Here is a 22,448-nt window from a genome sequence, read left to right as displayed (position 1 = left end):
TCCCTTTGATATGTATTGTCACAAACACATGCAGCAAGTTGAAAGACTTCAGACATTTCTAAGTAATGAAACATCAGAGGGCCTCCAACATTTGTCTTATGTAGGCAGAATGAAATAGCTGTCACAGTATGCATTATCATATATGCAGCTTTGAGGCAGAATATGTATGCATTATATGTCTGCCTTTGGCCTAAATGGGATGAATATGCTGCACAACCTTAAAGTAATATGGAACTCTAATCACCTTTTTCAGGGACCTCAGTGTACACTATGACATACATAAGAAATGCTGGAGAGGCACATACATCTATCAAAGGTTGTCAGTCCTCTGCAGTATGCTTCCAATCCATGTCAAGCAGAGCACCTCCATTAGCCTGTTTAAGCATAGGCTGACTAACTTGATGTGAAAATGTTTTCTGCCATGGATGACTGTTGATTCTATCTTGAACTTGGGGGTCCTTTCCATAAGAATCATGGCCATGTATTATATCTTCCATTGCATATTCTAAATACCATCAGGCCAGTACCCTTGTCACAGATTATGAACCTCAGAACCTATGGTAATGTCCATGAAAAAAAAACATTATACTGTATTAGTGTTCTGATGATGAGATTTATGTAGGTAACCACCCTGTGCTTCAGACATATAGCTTTAGTATCCCTGAACCCAAAAGATAGACAACAGGGATGTGGCACAGTCATCATCACTTTCACAGGGTGGTTTGTGGGGTTGCAGGAGGCCTAGGCTAACACAAAATGTTAGTGTGTGTGTGTGTGTGTGTGTGTGTGTGTGTGTGTGTGTGTGTGTGTGTGTGTGTGTGTGTGTGTGTGTGTGTGTGTGTGTGTGTGTGTGTGTGTGTGTGTGTGTGTGTGTGTGTGTGTGTATGTGAGAGCCAGATATGGCAGCGGCCAACATGGAGCATGTAAATATAGCATGTGTGTCAGTAGGTGCCCTCAATGTGACATTGCTGTGTGAGTATCTGCATGAACATGGCCAAGCTCAATGCTAGCCCTACGTGTCTGCATGCCAGACAGCTGTGAGCTGTGCATGCTAATGCTGACAGTTATCCTCTTCACTCCTGACCACGAGAACTGGCTCTGCCAGGAGTTGCACTGGCACCTTCACATCCAAGGTCAGATGGTGTGCTACTCCCTGAGGGTAACTGATATCTGCTGGCCATGTTCCCTTCATGAGAACACAAAGGACCATGAACCCATGGCGTGCTACATCTGAGTGTGGACAGCACACTTTCTCTTGGAACAGTGTATGTACTGCCACTACTAGAGGTTGCTTGGGCATGGCCAGTTTGGCTTTCAGCCGATGTAGTTACTGACATATGCCCATGAGGTTGACATTCCCCTCTCAGTAGATGTTCCATCACAGACAATGTGCATTCTATGACAGATACTCTGTGCTCTCTCATGCACACATCCCATTCATACATGTCATTGATCTGATCCAGTGCATGAACAGCACGGTGGAGGCAGTCACAGATGTCAGACTGTGACTCATCTAGAACCCTGACCATTCATCTGGAGTGACGTTCTGAAAGTGCCTGTGCCTCAGTTATAACCCTAAGCATAAATCAAGTGACACATGATGGGTGGTGGAGGGACAGCAGTCCTCCAACGAACACCCCACAATTTGGCTATGGATAGTGTCAACAGACACTGAAGCCATGGTAGTCACACTTCCTCAGTCTATGTCCTTGCTCTCCAACTGTCCAGTGTCTGTGGCTTCACTGGGCTGGGTATGCAAAGGCATACTAGCTGTGTCTGGGGATCCAGAGGGTGGGTGCTGGATGTCACCTTCTGTGCCAGATTCAGCCTCTGCAACAACCGACTGTGCCTCACATTGGTCACCATCATCATCAGACTGTGTTGACACACTGACAGATGGCGCCAGGGACACAGAATCATTTCCATGTTCACCTGTAATAAAAGGAAGAAAAACAGGATGACATTAATACCTGCACTTCTATGCAATATATGTTAAGCAATTTACACTGCTGTCACTATTGCAGACATTTAACCTCATCAACCACTTACAGAAATAAGTGTGGACAAAGCCATAAATAGTGGGTGGACAAAGGCTCAAAAATAGGGACAAATGTGACCTAATGCCCCTACAAACCTAACAGTTGATAGAATTACAGGTTTTGCTTCACCATGACATTTCTGAAGGGTATGCAGTATGAATGCACTATCTTTGTCATATTATTTAACGTCTGCTATCATTAATGACTTCTCAATAATCTGCGAGTTAATTATTATGATCATAAATACAGTTCAGAAATATGAGTAAAAAATCTTGGCATTCAGCAAAAATCTGTGCAGTGGACAGGTATGCAGACAGTACAGCAATACATACAGCAGGCCTGAGGGGACACTTTAACAGATATGTGGGAATATATAAACAGTATAGACAATAAATTATTCTACTTACCAACTGATGCAGCCCTTGCTCGGTGAATTCCTGACAGTCCTGGGTAAAGTAAAGGAAGACATAATGGCAACAGCACCACACATTTAACAGTACAACAGGGGTCAATACTTTACTCATCTATATGTACAGTCAAAGAAATTTTATCAGGAATGTTGCTGACAACCTAAAAATAAGCATAAAACTGCAGCTATCTGAAATACCCCCACCCAACAGAAATACAGCTTGACACAACTATATGCACTTATGATAGAATGCAGCACTATTTTAAGGATGATGTAAAAAACATACCTGGAAGCTCCTCGTGTGATGCGGGAGTGGCACCGACATCCAGAACATATTGGCTCAAGGATTGCTAGGAGCTCTCCTGTGTGGAGATGTTTGACAGAAATTCCTCTGAGGCAGTTAAAGGACCTGAACACTGCAGCTATCTTAATTACCCTCACTAATAAAGCAACCTGCCACACATTAAAACTATATACACTATTACAGACTGAATGCAACAATATTCTATTGATGATCTAACAAAGCCTACCTGGAAGCTCCTCTTGAGATATAGGAGTGGCGCCCATGTCAAGGACATGCTAGCTGTTAGACTGCTGGGAGCTTTCCCGAGTGGAAATATTAGCCAGGAATTCCTCGGTGGCACTGAGGAGTTTTTCACCACCACCGATGACCCAACAATTGCGTGCCGCATCAGCTACATGCCTCCTGGCTGCATGAATCATATCAGTAGCTCTGTGATACACCTGCTCATAAGTGCAATTCTGTTGGCCCACCCTGTTGATATTTTGTACAAGGTCATCTCAGAGTTCCACACATTCAGACATTCTCACCCACCCTATTGACAGCAGAACTTTATGGTGTTGTCTGAGTGCATCTATAATCGGGTAATTTTTGGCCTCAGAGAATGGTGGCCTATGTCCAGGTGGCATATCGTTTACTGAAAGACAAAATAATGATAACACATATAAGGATCACATAAGTACAAATAAATTGTTTTACAGATAATGCACTAATGGAAGGCTCCCAATATTCAACAGTGGATTAAACTGTAAAGATTTAATAGTGGCCAGTAAATAGAAAGGGTGTGTACAAAACTAAAAGAGTAACAACAGCAACATTTTCTTGATTGTCCTCTAACAGATATTGAACTATGTCATCCACCCAACAACAGTCCGTTCTACTTTATGCCATAGCAGGACATCATCTCCCCCAGAAAAACTAAATAACAGGGTAAGGAACAATTTTGTTAGCCAAACAACAGTGAAATGTTAAAAGTACTATCAAAGGATCTTTCCATGGAACATGTTTACATAGTTAGCACACAGCATTATACTTTCAGCCTACTTTACATCCTCTGTACCTCTCATATTGTTGGAAAAGAAGGCCATGTAATGAGTATGGTTTTAACAAATGCATACAGATTACAGATTTACTTCACATTCTACATTCCAGCATATGCATTATTTAGATTACAAGATGGATACGTACCTGATGGAGTACAATACTCCTCTGTCAAAATATACTGAATCAGAAGAAATGTGTATCATCATGTAATAACTCTCATCCACATCAGTTTGCCCAGCTACACATTTGCCTTTTTATAATGGAGTACATCAATAACTGATTGGATGTGTCCTGCTCTGTGCTTCAGAGATGCTAATTACAGCATATGCAGCTGTACTGCATGTTAATCAACCAGTCCTGTGGAGCTAGTCAACAAGATATAAAAGCATCCGTGTTGTCTCTATACTTTCTTTTTTTGTGGATTGAGAAAATACTGGAGTACAGACACAAAGTAGGCACAGAGAGATTGTTCTCAGCTGCTGCTTTTTGAATATATCTGTCTGTGATACAGTTTGAAGACACTGCAGCTGCTTTCAATAGCCATACACAGAGAAGGTGAAAAGTTTGCAAGGCACATAGACACTAGAGGAACTGAGTGACCTCTCTCAGCATTGATTCACAGGCAGAGACAATTGCAGGAAACCATCCCAGTGGAAATTAAGGTATGTTTAAATGGTATTCTTAGTCAATGGGACATTTCACAGACTAGCAGGGGGCATACTTAGTGTGTTACAGGAATCACCTTCTAGGATCTTCAAAACATCACTGCATGGTATGCTACAACATGGCAAATGTAAGCATTACTTCTGAGTATGTTTTCAGAAGAATGCTGCAATTGTAACATGCATTGCATTAGCCTAAATGAATGTGTGCCTTACATTAGAGTCATGTACACATGACAACAAGACAATGGGAATAGGGTAGGGTCTACATTAACCATGAGGTGTACAACTTAAACTGCTAAGTTATGTTTATCATCTGCCACATGTGTGGTGGCAAACCTGCCAGTTAACATAAATCCCATATGTGCCACATCTCCCATCTGCTCCAGATGTGTGCTATGGGGGATATTTCACAGGTTCATGTAGGGGTGGATGCCTTTGCTCCCCACCCACAAAATAACAGCCAATGCTTGTTTATGCTAGTCAATCTGGCTTTACTTATTTGCCAGCTACATAACATACTCCCAGTTAATATATCCTTCAATATTGTAAAGTCAATAATATAGAATTGTTTTCACATATTCTCTATACCACAGTACTGGTCAGATAATTGCTGACTGACCAAGGAACACAGCATGCTAGGTCAGTGTTGTATATTTGAACACAAGAATCATAACGGCCTGTGTAAGGAGTAAGTGCAGTATTTTCCAAGTCAAACATTTCATTAAGTGTTAAATTAACGTACTATTTCAATATAAATGTACATTCCCAGTTAAATTACCTTGTGTGCTGAATGGTTTACTGCTTGCTAGAGAGGCGTATGTGAGAACAACAGCTTTAAGGAACACATGCATTGCTCTGAATGTACATTGCATGTTGATCTGGATTGCAGACGTATGTAGGCATATTCCCTGTGTACTAACACATTGTACTGTATATATCATACATCAGTTTCTGTTTCTGCATGTTATCAATTTTTTTTTCTTAAATTTTGAGCCTGTATGAACCTTACAATGAATACAGATTTAGCCACAGATTATGCAACTCCTCATGTAGTGCAAGGAAGTGAGTATCATTCTTGTCTATATGTTCTGGCTTTGAATGCAAGTATTGCAGCCTTGTGTTTTTATGACATGACCTTGTAACAGCTAGCAATGAAATGAAGTTTAGACATGTATATCTTCAGTCTTGTGAGAACAACTGTGAGTTTAGGACTGCCATAGCTAAGTTCCAGGGTTCTAATACTACCGAATCCTGTCCTTTTTAATGGTGTCTTACTTCACATTATAAATTGTATTAGTTGACCTAGTATTTCCTATATTATAATTATTGTATTGATGGTTGAGACAGTCATATTATGTCAGTTATGCAGTTTTTCTATTAATATCTGTATTATTTCACATATTGTGCTGATTTAGCTTCACACAAACACTTTGCCTGTGTCTGTGTGATGCTAAGCAGCACGCATCATTTTCAAATGTTGCAGATTGCAATGTTTTGCATTCTCAGTATCTGTTACAACTGTAATTGGCTGGAAAAGACATTATACATTAGTGTCCATCTGCATTACACATGGCTGGTGTTCAAGGTGAAGTTTTGAGATTTTGTTCTAAAGTGATGTGTGCAGTATTCCAAAGTGTTTGTTGGACTCTTAGTGAATGATTATGGTCCCTGGCTGTTGCAGAAGCACTATCATGGATCAGATTACAAATCAGATGCATGGAATAGCTTGGCCCAGGATTTGTTCAGTGTTAATGGTATCCCTCACACTGACAAACAGCTTAGAAATCAATATCGAGACCTCAGGATAAGGAAGAGGGATACCCTCGATCTTTGGATCAATGAATGCAAGACTGATACTCCACAGATGTGCAAATATCACTTACAGGCCCTGCTTGAATGATGAAGCCGCTGCATCTGTTTCTGATTGGTGATCTTAATGATCTTAATGTGTTTACATGTTTCCCACAGCTAATGTGGAGAGAACACTAAATGCGTGAGCTTATGAGGGAATATTGAAAAGGATGAGAGATGCAATTGCTATATATACTTCAATACAGTACTGTTATTTTAGCATTTGGAGTAAATTCAGCTTTTTGTGCTAAATACTTTGAGTATGCCTTTGTCTATTTTAATGCAAGACTATGCATGCACTAGTATGTTTAGTAAAACAACTGTCCAGTATTACAGAGTAGACAGGGGTTGTCATTTAGAAAACCACCCTTCAAAACTATAAAGCACGTTTAAGTTGACATAATTATTGCAATGTAAATTATAGCCTATACACCAAGGATACCAAGAACATGCTGCAGATTGTTATCATCATAACAGTGATCCTGTAGCTTTAAAAGTGTAAAAGAAAAGAGTGCTGGCATTATGCTGTATTCCAAATGGAAAGTACAGTATTACATTAGTCACTGCTTGTTAGTTCAAATAACATACTCCCCAGATTTAAGGGCAGCTCTTTACAATAATGTTTTAGCTTGTCATTAATAAAATTCAGTAGTGCCATATATTCATAATGATAGCAATGGAAATGCTGACCTCTATCCCTGTGCCTCAGGAAGGCTCCTGTCAAATGCAAGCATTGTACATGCAACATGCATATGTTCAATATATGCAACCATGAATGATTGCTGGATGCAACAATCTGATCTGTAGTATACTGTGTCTGTGTTACTGACAGGGTAGTATTCAGCCTAATAAAGGCATTTATTAGCGTTTTTATTATTATTATAGGTAAAATGTCCAAAGAAGCAAAAGGAAAAGTTCCTGCAATAAATGAGGTCTGATATTAATTCCACAAACCACAGCACAAGTTCAGTGCAAGAAAATCTCGTAACTTGTATAAACTTTAATAAAACTACACGGTTTACCTTCGCAAAGTTGTACGATGCTCACATGTGTGAAAGTACAATGGCAAGAGTTGTAAATGTGGAAAAACAGAAGTGTGAATTTAAATGAGTGTGTGCCAGAGTGCATTCACTCATGTGAGTTTGGCAGTCCGAATGCAGATCGCACAACACTGGGGATCGGGACATGTACCCCTTCCCTCACTGTACTGCAATCTTGTAGTTAGTATATTAAATTAGCAGGAGGTGTGGAGGTGCAGGGGGCTTCCCCCCCTGCATAACAGTATTTGGAACATCTGGAAATGTCAGGTGTTTCGAACATATTCGACATTTCTGGATTGTGGAATTCATAGTGTAGCACTTTCACTGTTATAAGCAGTTGAAAGTGCAGTTTCTGATGTTTTGAGTCGGATATTTGACTGGTTGCATACTGTATTTGCAACCTTATGGAGATAAACCAAACTACATATACAGGACTTAATGTACAAACATGAAGAGCATACAGCTTTCGGGTACAACTCTTCTTCAGTACAAAGATGCATATGTGTTCTAACAGCTGTTTTATGTCAAGACAGTGATCACATGACTTTGATAGGCAATAAAATCCGAACAAATTAAAAATCTTTCATCATGTAACAATTATATAACTTCCTAAAAACATACAAATTACCTATGCAACATCTGTAAGTATATAAATGCATATGAATGTATATACACAAAATAAATGTAAGCAATACCTTCATCTCTAACTGTGTTTGCTTCTTAACCAATACTAGCTTAATACTAACTGCTGTTTTTAGTCCTGGGTGACTCTCAGCCCAATGTCTCATTATCCATGTATACTCCCTCAATTCCAATAAATCATTTAAGTCACCATCTCTTACATTCTTATAAATTCTATCATCACTCTGAACACAAAGTTATGTTCATGGCCATCTTTAACTATATAATCAAAAATGGCCTTGTTCAAGAGAAATCTTGACCAATGGATGGGAGATCGCAGATATACCCCAGGGATTACCTCAGTGTCACTGCTCAACAGAGGCACAGCAAAATAATGGGTATAGTTCCCCATACTAAAGGGGTGGCGTAAGCCACAAAACTATGGGCTAGGCTTGTAAATGCCCTCGGGCAGATAGCCTAGTATGAACCTATGAACCTATGAACCTATATGCTTGGCTAATGCATTTGATAAATTATTTTTACAAATCTCAGAGCAATGTTCTATTATACAATCTTTTAGTTTTCTACTACATTTACCTACATAGAATGCAGGACATTTTATGCATGTTGCCAGATAGACAATATTCACTGCATTGTATGTAGCAAATAAATCAAACGTATATTATTTCCTTGGGCTAGGATCTACAAAAACTGTACTGTTTAAAGAAATATATTTGCAGCTCGCATAGTTAAAACATGGAAATATTCCCTGTTTTTTTACTTTTTATTCTTTCTTATTTACTTGTTGCCTAACATCCTTATAGCAAAGTCTTCTTTTAAGATTAGTACAATTTCTTTATGCAAACTTAGGTCCACTCATAATGAACTTCTTTAGTTCAGGCATACTTTCTAATATTCCCCAGTTTCTGTTTATTATTTCTTTCACTCCACAAGTTCTTGTATTAAAAGTAGTAATATATATCACATCACCTATTCTATTATTAACCATTTTTGATTATATTTGTTGGGGTTTAAAATAAGGTTTTGCTGTATATCTCTCAGAGTCATTATATCAGACATAGTTTGTTTGAGAAGGGTATTATCATATCCTCTTAGTTTAAAATCATTTACAAGCTCTTTCATCTGTGTCAGAAATCTATTTTCATTGGTATTCAATCTACTTACCCTAAGCATCTGAATTTTTACTATGCCCTTAAATATATGATGGGGCATGCATACTTTGCTGATGCATATACCTATTAGCCTGCACTGTTTTAATGTTGTTCTATACTTTCTGGACGTTTCATAATTTTCACATTCAGAAAACTTATTTTTCTGTCTGAAAATGTTAACTTAAATTTCAAATAACTAACAAACGCTTCTAATTCACTTTGATTACCTCCCCAAACAAAAAAATAAAAAATAAAAATCACCCACAAAACGTTTAAAAAAAACCCTTTACTTCTAAAAAAATATTTTTTCATCTAAACATACTTTTCTTCCCACTGACTTAGTACCATAAATTAAGTTAAAATTTTCAGACAGAGAAACAAGTTTTCTGGATATGAAAATTATGAAAAGTCCAGAGGGTATAGAAACAGCATTTTACAGAAATAGGTAGGACAGAGGCAGCATTGGGGGTGCTGCCAGACTGCAGCCCAGAAGTGCTAGGCCTTGATGTTTCAGCCAGTGGAACGAGTGTAAGCGGATCATGGGGAACTGACCTACCCTGCTGTGCTGTAGTAATAACATAAATAAAATTAAAACTAAAAATGAAATAAAACATAAACCAATATAAATAAAAATAATAAAAAATAATAACTCATTATAAAACATTTTAAATAATATAATTACAAACATAAGGATAAATAATAAAAATTAAAAAGTGTTTAACACTAAAGCAGTATAAAATTATACATAATAAACAAAACATAAGAACTAATACCAAATAATATAATATTAGGAAATATGATTATATAAAGAATAACAATAAAAATAATAATACAAAATAAGAACCACATAAAAAAGATGAGAAGAGGTGAGGTGAGGCAAAAAAAGAAGAACATTAATAATTTCACATATAATATACAATTCTTTCAACAATTCATTTACTATATTCTGTTACATTTTACTTTTAACAATACCAACTGCTATGAAGTTTATTACTTGAAATACTACCCTGTTTCTAATGCATACACACTATAGTACAAATCATATCACATCCATCAATCATTCATGGGTGCATATATTACACATAAGTATGTTCCATGTACAGTGATTACACTTGACAGCAGGTCATTAAAGCCACAGGTCGAGAGGTCTGCACTTCAAATGTTATAATGATGATTACTTAATAGTACTGTATTTTTATTGATGACAAGTTAAAACAGTATTGTAATCAGCCAAGTTTTAAATCTGGGAAGTGTGGTATTAGAACCGACAAGCAGTGATTACTTTAATACTGCACTTTTCCTTTAGAATACAGCACAATGCAAGCATTCTTTCCTTTTATACGTTACACATTCATATTCACTGTTATCTGAAAATATGCAACTGTTGCATTGTGTTACACACCATACATCTCCAACTTTTACAGCAGGATATATTGACATATCATAAAATAATGAGTGTACAATGACCCATAACTATGAACATATTTCAGACATTGCTGTTACACACATGGATAGTTGCACAAGATTTTTGTTAACATACATTCTGACATTCATTATTTATTGACTTTGATATAAATTACTTGACAGACAACCATGAATGTTACAATGAACAGACCAAAGCAGTGATTCTTAAATGTTGGCATTCAGCAGAAATAAGTAAAGTGGAAAGCTGTGCTACAGAGTAATGTACACATACTTGCTTTTACAGTTCAGATATGCATTCTCAAGTTCATACAACCATATGATATAACAACTAATCCATCTATAAATGTGAAGGCTGCAATAACAGTACTTTCTATAATTATGGTTACATACCACATACCACATGATTGTCACATCCAGGCCAATTGCTTCACATGGGACACATTTGAGGCCCTCTCTTCTGCAGCTGTGGAAATAGGGAAAAAGGAAAAAAAAGCATTATGAATACCAGTTTTACCGTATTCAGATTGAATATTGATGAGTACTAAATGAAAGTCATACATACACATCTATGGGGGGGGGGGGTTCCTTGCCTGACACTCCCTGATCCACCAATCAAGAGTATCCTTCTTACTCCAGCAGTTGCACTGGAAAGAGCACTTGCCAAACTAGACCAGGTTTCAGATTTATATTGCAAGCTGGTATAGTTTTCCTGCATGAGGCAGGGGTATATGATCCTTAACCAGGAGCCCAATAAAGACCTTGGACTCCTGGATACCCCATTGCTGGGCTCTGAATTGTACACCCTCTCCAACACCTGACATATCTGCACAAGTTCAAGCTCAATGCCTGATGTGAACTCCCACCAGTACACCTTTAAGAATCATGATTTTCCACCAACTGTGCTTACTAAGAGTGCACACTGTCTGCATTTTGATACATTTGAAAATGCTGTATGCCACTTACCATCTCATAAACATGGTAAAACAAGTGCATCGGTTTGCGCGATGCTAAATATCTTGCAGCTGTTTTGAATGTATCAGCAAATAACTTTCAACCAATGCAATTCCATGGTTATTTCATTAGAGTAGCACTTTATTTATATAAACTACATTGTCACAACAGTATAAACAAAGTTTACATACTCTGGACTAGAGCCTAGGACCATCTGCACTCCACTCCAACACTCAGTACATGTAGCATCAAGATTAATTACATGATGTCGCATATTTTAGTAGTCATTGTTAAGTTGATGATATGAGCTTAGCACAACCACACTTACCTGGCTTGTGCGATGACCAGCGTTGCTCAGCAATAGCGACTGACAGCATCCAGTTTCTATTTTTGGATGTCTCGGTCATGTCTGATACATGGGTGGTCCCATTGCACAAACAAGGTAAGCATAGCCAAATGATGGGGCACATTGCACAAACATGGCAAAACAAAGTAGGAGAAAAGACAATATATAAGATATAACCAGTTATGGTAGTTTTACTAGGGTTTTGGCTGATATTTTTGGGGTGGCCCTCATAAAATTTGTGTTTTGTTTAATAATCATTTGTGATGGATGTCACTAAATAATGACAGATGTTTTCATTTTGGACTTCATAATCATAACCTTTTATTCTGTCAACTTTTTATGTTTATAACGGCAATACATCCCTATATATCCCTATTTTTCAGCCTTTGCCCCACCTTATTTAATGGCTTTGTACAGAATTATTGCTCAAAGATGTTGAGAGGTATAGGTGCAGTCCGTCGGTGCTCTCCTGTACATGGATTCATTATCTGTGTTGTTCTGTGAGGTTTTGCAGCCAACACTACTGGAACGCACAGCAAAACCTCACTTAGGTGCTCCAAGTATCATTAATATGCATTATGCATTTCTGAGAGCACTCTGTGGCCATGTACATGGATACACTCCATGTAGGCTCTACACGGAGCCCATACAGAGTTTATAGAATCCTGCAGTTCGACTTTATTGAAACATTTTTCATAATACTTCAATGTGGAATTCTTGCATTGCCAAAAACTAGAGTGGGTCCCTTGGTGGCAGAATGCGTTAAATGGTTCCCAGACAAAATGGATCCAGTCTAAGTGGAACTGTGTAGATTAAAGGATGATGGAAAATGGAAATCACATTAGCCACTGCAAGAGCCTATCCTTTTTATTGTCATGACAACACAGGTATTCTAGAAAAAAAAATCTGTCAGATTGCAGATTATACAAAATTATATATCAATTCTCATAAAAAGCAGTAATAGACTTGAGATGATATGAAGAATGTATGGCTTAAATGTAATGCAAGCACTGCATTTGGGAAGCACATATCCAGCAAAATTACACAATATAAAGATAAAAATTATAAATGAAAATACCACCAGTTGGTATAGGACTGTGAACAGGTAAACAGCCAGATTATAAAGATAATGTCAGAACTAATTCGCAGTCACACCAGGCAGTCAATAAACGAACAGCACAAATAATACTCCACGTCTCTTCAGGCCTTGGTTCTTTAAAATATCAGGTTCAAATGATGCGTAAGTCCACTCTTAATTCGGAACACAAAGCTGCAACTTTATTGGTATATACAGTTGGCAAGCGCTTTCGCTATGAAGCTTTATCAAGCCTAAAACAACTGATTCTAAAATGAGGCTTATATAAAAAATTCAAACTGTGTCAATTAACACAATTGTTCAGTTAGTAAAAAAGTCCCTTAAAGGTATCAACATCACATAATTGTTCATATATTAATAAAAACAAACCACATATACATTAAAAATTCAACCATATATAAATATGTATGCACATGCTAAAATAATAAAACAAAAAATATATATACACATATATTCCTTCCTTAAAAACATATGTATGTTTTACATAAAAAGTCACAAATTCTATTCATTTAAAACCAAACTGTATCTATCTTCTGTATCTCCTGTTTTTAAGAGCGGGTCTCAGGGGAACCCTGTCATTAAGACCCGGAAAAATGTGAGCTTGTGTTTTTATAATCCATTTAGTCTCGGCTTCTTCAGTGTAGTTCCTAACATCACCCCCTCTCATATTAGGTGTGTTCACATGTAACACTGAAAATAAAAACATATGCGTACTATCATTCTGTGAGATATGCTTAGATAATGCATTCACTTCAGATTTAATGCGAATTTGATATAAATGTTCTCTTATCCTTTCTTTATACCAATATAGAATGAACGACAGGATACACAGATGGCAATATACACTACATGTCTAGTATTACAACTAGCATTAATTTTGACAGGAAACACTTGTCCAGTGTTGGGATGTATAAAAACATTGATATTATTAATGTAGTTACAATAATTACATTTATTACAAGGCCGGGTACCTTCAAAACTTAGATTCCTTCCATCCTGTCTATTATTCGTAAAACACAATAGCCTATGCAAGTTCTTTTTATTTTTATAAACAAAACATTGTTGTTCACCTGCATATCTCTTAAACTCAGGATCCAGAGTTAATAAATCCCAATGCTTGATAATGATGTTTTTGATGGTATGCACATCCTGCGTATAGAATAAAGTGAACCCCTGCTGATTCTTATTACTGTCCTTGTCAATTAAGGTCTCTTCAGGGTTCATTCTATAAACTTGTAGCCCTGTCTCCGAGAATATAGGGCATGCCCTTTCTTGTCTATAGCCCCTAACTTGAGCAAACGCTCTCTCTATTTCTGCAGATCTATAATTTCTATCACGGAATCTGGCACCTAATTCACCCAATTCCTTATCAAAATCATTTGGACATGGGTTCAATCTAGACACCCTAATCCCCTGTCCTTTAAGAATATTAGAAAAGATGTGACCTGGGTGCATACTATCTCTATGTAAAAGTGTATTTTTATAACAAGACTTTCTATGCACCCCTGTATTAAAATCACCATTTGGTAACCGCCATATATTCACATCTAAAAAAGGAAAGCTTTGACTGGAATAACTCACAGAGAACTTTAAAAAAGGAGTAAGCATATTAACTTGTTCCTCAAAAGTTTGTAAATCTCTCAAACTGCCATCCCAAAGAAAAAACAAGTCATCCACGAAACATCTGTAAAATAAGACATGTTTTCGAAATAAATCAAGACAGCATAGTCTTTCTTCTTCCCATAAGGCCATGACCAGATTGGTGTAGCTATTGGCACAAGAAGTGCCCATAGCTATGCCATCTTTTTGAAGGATTAAATCATTATTGAATAGAAATATATTGCTTTCCAAAATGATTTCCAACAAAGTGCAAAGAAAGTCTATCCTGGTAGGTAATAAATTAGAATGTGCACTCAAATATTCATGAATACTTTCTATGCCTTTACCATTCGGAATATTAGTGAATAATGAATTCACATCCGTCGTAACCAGTAGCAAACTTGAATCACGATCATGATCCTTAATTGCTTCATAAAAATCTAACAAAAATTCCTTTGAGTCTCTTAGTATAAACCTATTGACATTGACATATGGTCTCAAGGTTTTTTCTATGTATATAGATAAATGTTCAGTCACCCATCCTCGACCAGACTCTATCGGTCTCATTAGAGGTGTAATGGGATCTTTATGAACCTTGGGCAAACCATGAATAACTGGAATGGTAGGATTTTCTATCAAAAAATAATTAAATAGCTGGTAATCAATTATACCTAACTTATACATGTCCTCAAGGTTACTATGAACTCTAGATATAACAAGCTGAACATCTAAAATTGTAATAAAGTTGTAATACCGTGTGTCTTGTAACATTTCAGTCATACTACTATTATAGGCCAACCTATCAAGGAGCACTATAGGTCCTCCTTTGTCAGCTAGCATAATTGAGATGTTGCCATCATTCATTAAATCTTGTAGTGCTTTAGCCTGTCTTGAACTTAATTTTTTCTTAACTAAGTGAATGCTCTTATTCTCTAATAAATATATTTCTTTCTCAACCATTTTATCAAAGATTTCAAGTGAGGGATGTAAATTAGGGATTATCAAACTTGGGTTCCTGAACTGTCTACTCATGTTTTCGGCCACACCATCAGAAAACATTATTTTCAGTTGTAAATTCCTTACAAATAACTTAATATCTAATATTGTATCAGTTATGCAACTTCGTCTCGAAGGGATGAAAGATAGGCCTTTATTCAAGACTTCAATTTCATATTTATTGAGTGGTCTATGAGAGAGATTAATAACTATGTCAGTCTCTCCCACATTTTTTTCAGGGTTGGTTCTCTCATATCGCTGCTCTGAGCCTTTCTTTTTTGCCTGCCCCTGCTCATAGATCGGCTCCTGCCCTTCTGGTAATTCTCTGCTATAGGGAAAGGGATAAAAACCTTTCCCTCCCTACAGACATTGATCTGTATGTTGCGTACTTTACTGCGAACCACCTGTGTCTGTTCAGGCCTATTTACTGACTCCACTTTCCTAAGGGTGACAGTAGACCCATTTAAATCATTAGTCAGTTCTTCCTGTCTAATACAAGCTACTCTTTCAGAAGAAACAGCAAACGATTTATCATTGTTTACATTTGCAATATGCACATTACTTTCTTTCCTATCGGCCACAGATGATAAATTAGTAGCAACAGTATCATTCTTACCACCATTCCTATCATTATTATTGTGTTCGGATAACATATTAAACCTGTTGCGAGCACCTGTTTGTTCACTGAAATTATTCCTAGGCCAAGTAAAGACCTGGCCATTTGAAAAATCATTATTATCCCTAATTAATTTATGCTTTTTTTTGTTCAAGTAACCTTTTTTCAAACAGACCAACATTGTCCATTAAACAGTCCAGTATTGGATCCACGATAAATTTACTGAAATCATTATACAAACTAATCAGTTTCTTCTTAATAGAGTCTTGTGAGCATTCCTCAGGCATAAAAAACTCATTCATTACACAATAAAACAATATGCAGCAGTAGTAAGAAACACTGGTGGGATACAACAGTATATATATCAAGAGATTCCCCAAAATAAAACACAATTGTTTTTTTCATCTGTATGTTTAGACACCATAAGTATATTAAAGTAATCATTGCGTAACTCCAAACTGTTAACAGAATCCACTGCCTACTGATTTGTAATATACTTTATATCATTTCTACTTGCATTGTAACCAGTTTGCAGCATATCAGATTTTCTCCTCAGGCTTGTGTTTGAATTGGACTTTGACTCAAGTTGAACCATACTGGTTAGCAATGCAAATAAAGGAATGAAGGAATAAATGAATAAATAAATACATTCTGAAGCATTCATAATTATCGCAATATGGGCAAGAGCAATACTGGCAAAGCAGAGGCAGTTCTGAGGCATGAGTCAGCAAATTGCTGATAATCTGCACAAAAGCATATGGAAAAAAATGAGAAAAGGTTAGAAAACTTAGTTAACCAAAATGCAAAAAATGCCAAACACCAGAATGGTGGGGTAGAAATATTGAAGTTTAATCCAACATCAATAATAAAATTGAGTACTTTCATCCAAAAATATGGACTTCAGCAAATAAAGTTTGTATTTTGGACAAAAGCGCTCAGTTTTATTATTGCTATTTCTACCCCACCATTCCGGTATTCGGTATTTTTTACATTTTGTTTAAATAATTAATGACACTGGAGGTTGGTCTTGTATACTTTACGGTTGGAAAAAAAAGTTAAGTCAGGTTAGATGCTTTTAAATATCTCAAGAAAATTAAGTGAATACAAGCAAATGCCTCTTTTAGAAATGTGATGCATGACAACAAAAGGACATAAGCTACAAGGATAACAGACCTGAGGGGCAAAAAGAAGTAATAGTTCACAAAAGAGTGGCTGACGGCTGCAACAAATTTCAGGAGGGGTATTCCAAAAACAGTAGAAGAAAAATCGCATTTGTGCCAAAATTGTATAAAGCCTTGACTGAGAACAAGGGACTCTATATGGATTAGCAAACTGCACACCAATAGGGTTGACAAAGGAGGGCAAGACTGAGCAGAAGTGAAGGCTTACTCATTCTGAGTAGAGATATTTAATTTGGACTATTTAAATTATAGTGGCTACTGATGAAAAGGAAGTGTATGCTTCTACAAACTGAGTTTGGGTTTTATGTTTGTCTCTGTCAAGCAATATCTGTACAGTATCCTTCACTATGCATGTGTGGGAATGAGTAGGAGAGGGCTTAGTAAGATGTCATTTTTGCAAACTGACATGCTAGGCACTGAAGTGTATTAAAGCCAGGAAATAACTAATCCCCTGTGGCTGCCTGGAGAGAAACCATGCTGTGACAGGGTAATGAGTAGGAATGGTTGATGCAGATGCTTGATGGTCTAAAAGTCTGAGGCACAAGAATGAATGTATACACACACACACACACAGACACACACACACACACACACACACACACACACACACACACACACACACACACACACACACACACACACACACACACACACACGTACCAGATGAAAGTTAAACTTTAAGTGCTTTGTTTTCTTCTTAGTAGCCAATTTTCACAGAAAATAAACACAACTAGTTGACCCTAAAAGATGTCACGTAATTTTAACAATTATGGAATTTAAATATGTATGTAGGGCAACTTAGAATTATTAAAAGAGGTGTAAAAATTCAAAAATGTGAAGGCTGTAGCTGGCATTTTATTTATATCCTAGATCTAGGCTTAAACCTAGGCAATGACCCCATGTGAGAATCAAACTCAGCAGGTTGTGTTTGAAAGGTAAACACCTTAACCATTATGCCAACCACCCATATGAAAAAACACAATTTTGCCTTGTGTTTGGGAGGTAAACACCATAACCATTATTCCAATATTGCTATATTTATTGCCTAAATACAATTATACAATTCAAATTTGTAGTGATGATATGCCAGCTGTACACTGAAGATACCCCATGTAGGAATCATATCAGAGAAACAGGTGCTGTGATGCAGTATTGCTAATCACTGTACATGTTCAACTTAAATTCTTTCAGTCTAGTGTCAGTAGTTTTTGACTGAAGCATGTATTCTTCTGCATGCAGTTTAAAAAATAATAATAATTTGAATGAGAATGACTATGACTTACCTACAGAAAAGTCTCCTAGAGCCAAACTGAGAAGATACAAGTTACTTGGTGTTCTAAGCCTTTTATCTACTATAAAGGCAAGGAAAACCAAAGCATTTCCAACTGTTATCAAAGCTGCTGCTGTCGCCATCATTATAACTAGAACCACTAATATGGCACCAGTAAACTGAGGAAGAGGAGCAGTTTTAGGAAACAAACTATCATTGGAAGCCAAAATAAATATGGAAACAAAACCAAAAGTGCTTGAGTTAAAAAGGTCAGTTACTGTTTCCATGGCTAATTTATACAATTAATATGAGTTAAACAATATTAAATATATGTTGCCTTATATGGCTTTTAGCCATATAACTTTTTAAATTTTGCAATAAAATAAACTAAAGTATATCTTCAGTCATGAATAAATAAATCTGAGTCACTTGAACTTAATCTTAGTGCCTGTGTATGCCAATCAACATGTTGCCTCTTTTTATAATAATGAGCCACTTATTATGTGCCTGTAAGAGTCTGCCTCTTGGGATTAAATGTTATTTACAACAATTATGCATTTTACTTTAGCAATAAAATTAATTAAGTTTTTGATTGCTTGCAACTATTAAGTTGGAAAACATTATAGATTTAGGACACGGGGAGTAGATTGTCAGGCAACATGATGACAGGAATAAATGATTCACTGACAGAGATATTTTACTTTAGGTATATGCAGACATAATATAATGTTATTTTTCATTTAGTTAGTTAGTTAGTTAGTTAGTTGATGAGAAGACATAACTATCTCAAAAGAAAACTTTTCTGTAGAAGATTCAGTGAAAAGTACAGACTGACAAATCAAGCAGAATAAGCATAAATACATTTATATATATATATATATATATATATATATATATATATATATATATATAGAGAGAGAGAGAGAAGAGAGAGAGAAAGACAGAGATAAATGATGGGAATGCAAAACCACCAATTAGCAGAATATGAAGATAGAAAACCACAAACAAACAGGAACCAGGATCCAAAAAAAGTTTATTCTTATTTAGCGCCTTGACCAAACCAGTCTTCAAGAAGTATACAACGCTAATGAAAAAACATTCCCCTTAAATACCCCACCTTAATCAAACAATTATAGCAAGAATCAGTTAATTAAATCAGATATTTTCAATTAATTTCACAGTTAAGGCCATGAGGAGACAAAGTATTATACTTTAAAATAAATAAAGATTCCTTGAAAAGTAATTTATTCTTTAACATTTCATCATCACCTAATTTAACAAAAACTTTATCTATAATAGTAGCTTGCAAAAACTTATAATCACTTTTATGATACTGCATAAAATGCATTGCAATAGAACTTTCCACTCTACATTTCTTTATGTCTCTGACATGTTCTTGTAGTCGATGTTTAAACATTGTTTTAGTCTCCCCAATGCATATTAAATTACATGGACAGCATAAAGCATAAATAACACCAGAAGTAGTACAAGAAAAGCTAACTAACACAGGAAAATTCTTATTACCCAATTTATAAAATGTTTGTACAAGTAAATCACAAATATTACACTTCCCACAAGGAAAAGTACCCTTAAGTAAGGGATTATTTTCTAAACATTCTGCGGGGGCAATAAAATATGATTTAATAAGTTTATCCGCTATACTGACACCTCTCATAAGAAAAGACAGTAAACCCATTAAGTAACTCATTTAGCTTCCCATCCGTTAATAGAAATTTCCAATAATATCTAATTTGTTCTTGCATCTGTTCACTCAAGATGTTATATTAACTATATAAAACTTATTTTGAGAGCAAGTCTCCTTTTCATAATTCATACATTTTTTATCTTTAGATTTTTTTGGCATTTACAGGATAATTTGCACTAATTTTACCCAAAGCATCCTGTATTGTGAATAAAGAATACCCCCTATTCAAAAACATCTGAGTAGTCGATGTGATAGCTGTAAATAAATCAGTTGTATTGTTACAAATTCTACATAAACGTAATAATTCTCCATAAGGCAGGGAATTAATTAAATGACTGGGATGAAAACTAGAACCATGCAAAAATTGCCCCCCATCATGAAATTTTCTAAACACTGAAGTAGAAATTTGACCAGTGCTAGTAATTATCAAATATACATCAAGAAAATCAACTATCTGTCCAGACTGCAAGCCATCAAAATATAAATTAAATTAATTACACTGTAGGTCATTAATAAAACTCTCAACTTCATCAATGCCATGTTGGCATATACAAATAAGATAATCTATATATCTATAATACTTCACAACATATTTTTTATAGAATCCATGATGATAGATATATCTCCTTTCAAAAAATGATGGGAATGTTGGTAGAGATATATATCTATATATACATGATCAAACATACTGAGATACAAAGGCATGCAGAATATGCTTAGGAATACAAGAGAAATATGATCATCTACCTCTTATGAATGTCTGAACAAGTCTCTCCAACAGTAGGCTTGTTTTATACTGCATTGCAAAAATCAATAACAAAACTGTAAAACTGAAGATGAAGTGTCTGTGTTTTACTGTGCCAGGGATACCTTAACATGAAGTAGGGGCAGTGTATTCAGTCTATGAACTACAGCACTAACAGGAAAATAGTGTCTGCATTTCATTGCATAGCTGCAGGTGTGCTATCAATGAACAAAGAGCACAGCTACTCATATATGTACTAAATGTTGACAGTATATTAACCTATGGAGTTGCACAGATTTCAGTAATTCTTGAGGAAAGTCCGGGTAGAGTTTACTTTCCTGACAATCCTGCACACATTTAAAACAACAACAAATATTATAAGCAGTGGTCATTAAAAGGGATCAAGTTAAATACACGCAGAAGCAAAATAAGCCAGCATGGCCAGCAGTACGTATAAAATGCAATTCCTATAGGTGGAGATACCAGTCAGATGATGTAGTGCCTTTCTGAGGAAGAGATAGGTGAACGAGAACATTAGAAGAACTTAATGTGGCTTGATATGATTAGGAGGCAGACACAGATGTGGGCAATGTTGGTGTGCTTAAGCAGAACTGCTGTGAAAGATTTGTATGTGGCTTGTATTATGAATTAGTGTGAAGTACTATGCCTTGGGTTGCTGAGAGTAAAACTTAAGCTGCATTTGTGTCATTTTGTTCTTGGGATGGAAACGTTCATGGTAGTGACAGCAACATAGGCAGCAGAGAGGTTAAGTGGTTATGATCTCTTTCTCACAAGACCAGTAGTTATACTTTTAATGTTATTCTACATAAAGGAATAACTAACATGTTCAACACATTAAATACCAATCTATATGAAATTCAAAGTATGAAGCACTAAAGAGTTACTTCTGTTTATACAAGTCTTCTCAGAAATTAAAGTGAGAAATAGGATAGAGACGGCCAGATATGAAGACATCAAAAGGGGTGACATTCCGTTTCAATAAAGCTGAAACATTTTTCCAAGACTGGCTACAAAAAAATGCATATCTGATCCAGCATAATTGGCTTAACATTTAGTGGTAGCATTGTGAGACTTTTCCAAAGGTATACTGATCATGATTTTAAAATAAATGATCTAATCCTTAAAATACCATAATCAGTGATCTCAGTCCAGCAGTAGAAAATCACTGTGCATTTACCAGAAAGGCATATTTTGTGGCCTATATAATTCTAAACAGCATGTCTATTCACTCCAGGGTGATCCTTGTATCACTTTAGATCTCACTGATATGAATATAGTGCTGCATTTTGTGGCCTTTGAACAACCATCTGAAAGAATTTGAAAAGGAGCAACATTCGCTCTCGCAAGAAAAGTCA

The 22,448-nt window shown here is 36.1% G+C and overlaps 1 protein-coding gene across 1 annotated transcript in view; it reads right to left on the bottom strand.

Annotated features, from left to right (window-relative positions):
• The window catches only part of LOC122797039 (histamine H3 receptor-like), a 364,839-nt gene that overhangs the window by 266,578 nt on the left and 75,813 nt on the right, over positions 1-22,448 (bottom strand). The window contains exon 2 of the mRNA XM_044065813.1: positions 18,636-18,911. Coding sequence (XP_043921748.1) covers positions 18,636-18,911 — 276 coding nt within the window. The remainder of the gene's footprint in view (positions 1-18,635; positions 18,912-22,448) is intronic.

The sequence above is a fragment of the Protopterus annectens genome, chromosome 3.part0 (assembly GCF_019279795.1).
Source record: "Protopterus annectens isolate FY-2018-M chromosome 3.part0, PAN1.0, whole genome shotgun sequence".
Lineage (NCBI taxonomy): Eukaryota > Metazoa > Chordata > Ceratodontiformes > Protopteridae > Protopterus > Protopterus annectens.
Note: the sequence above shows the minus strand (reverse complement) of the source record. Positions and strands in the feature narration are given on the sequence as shown.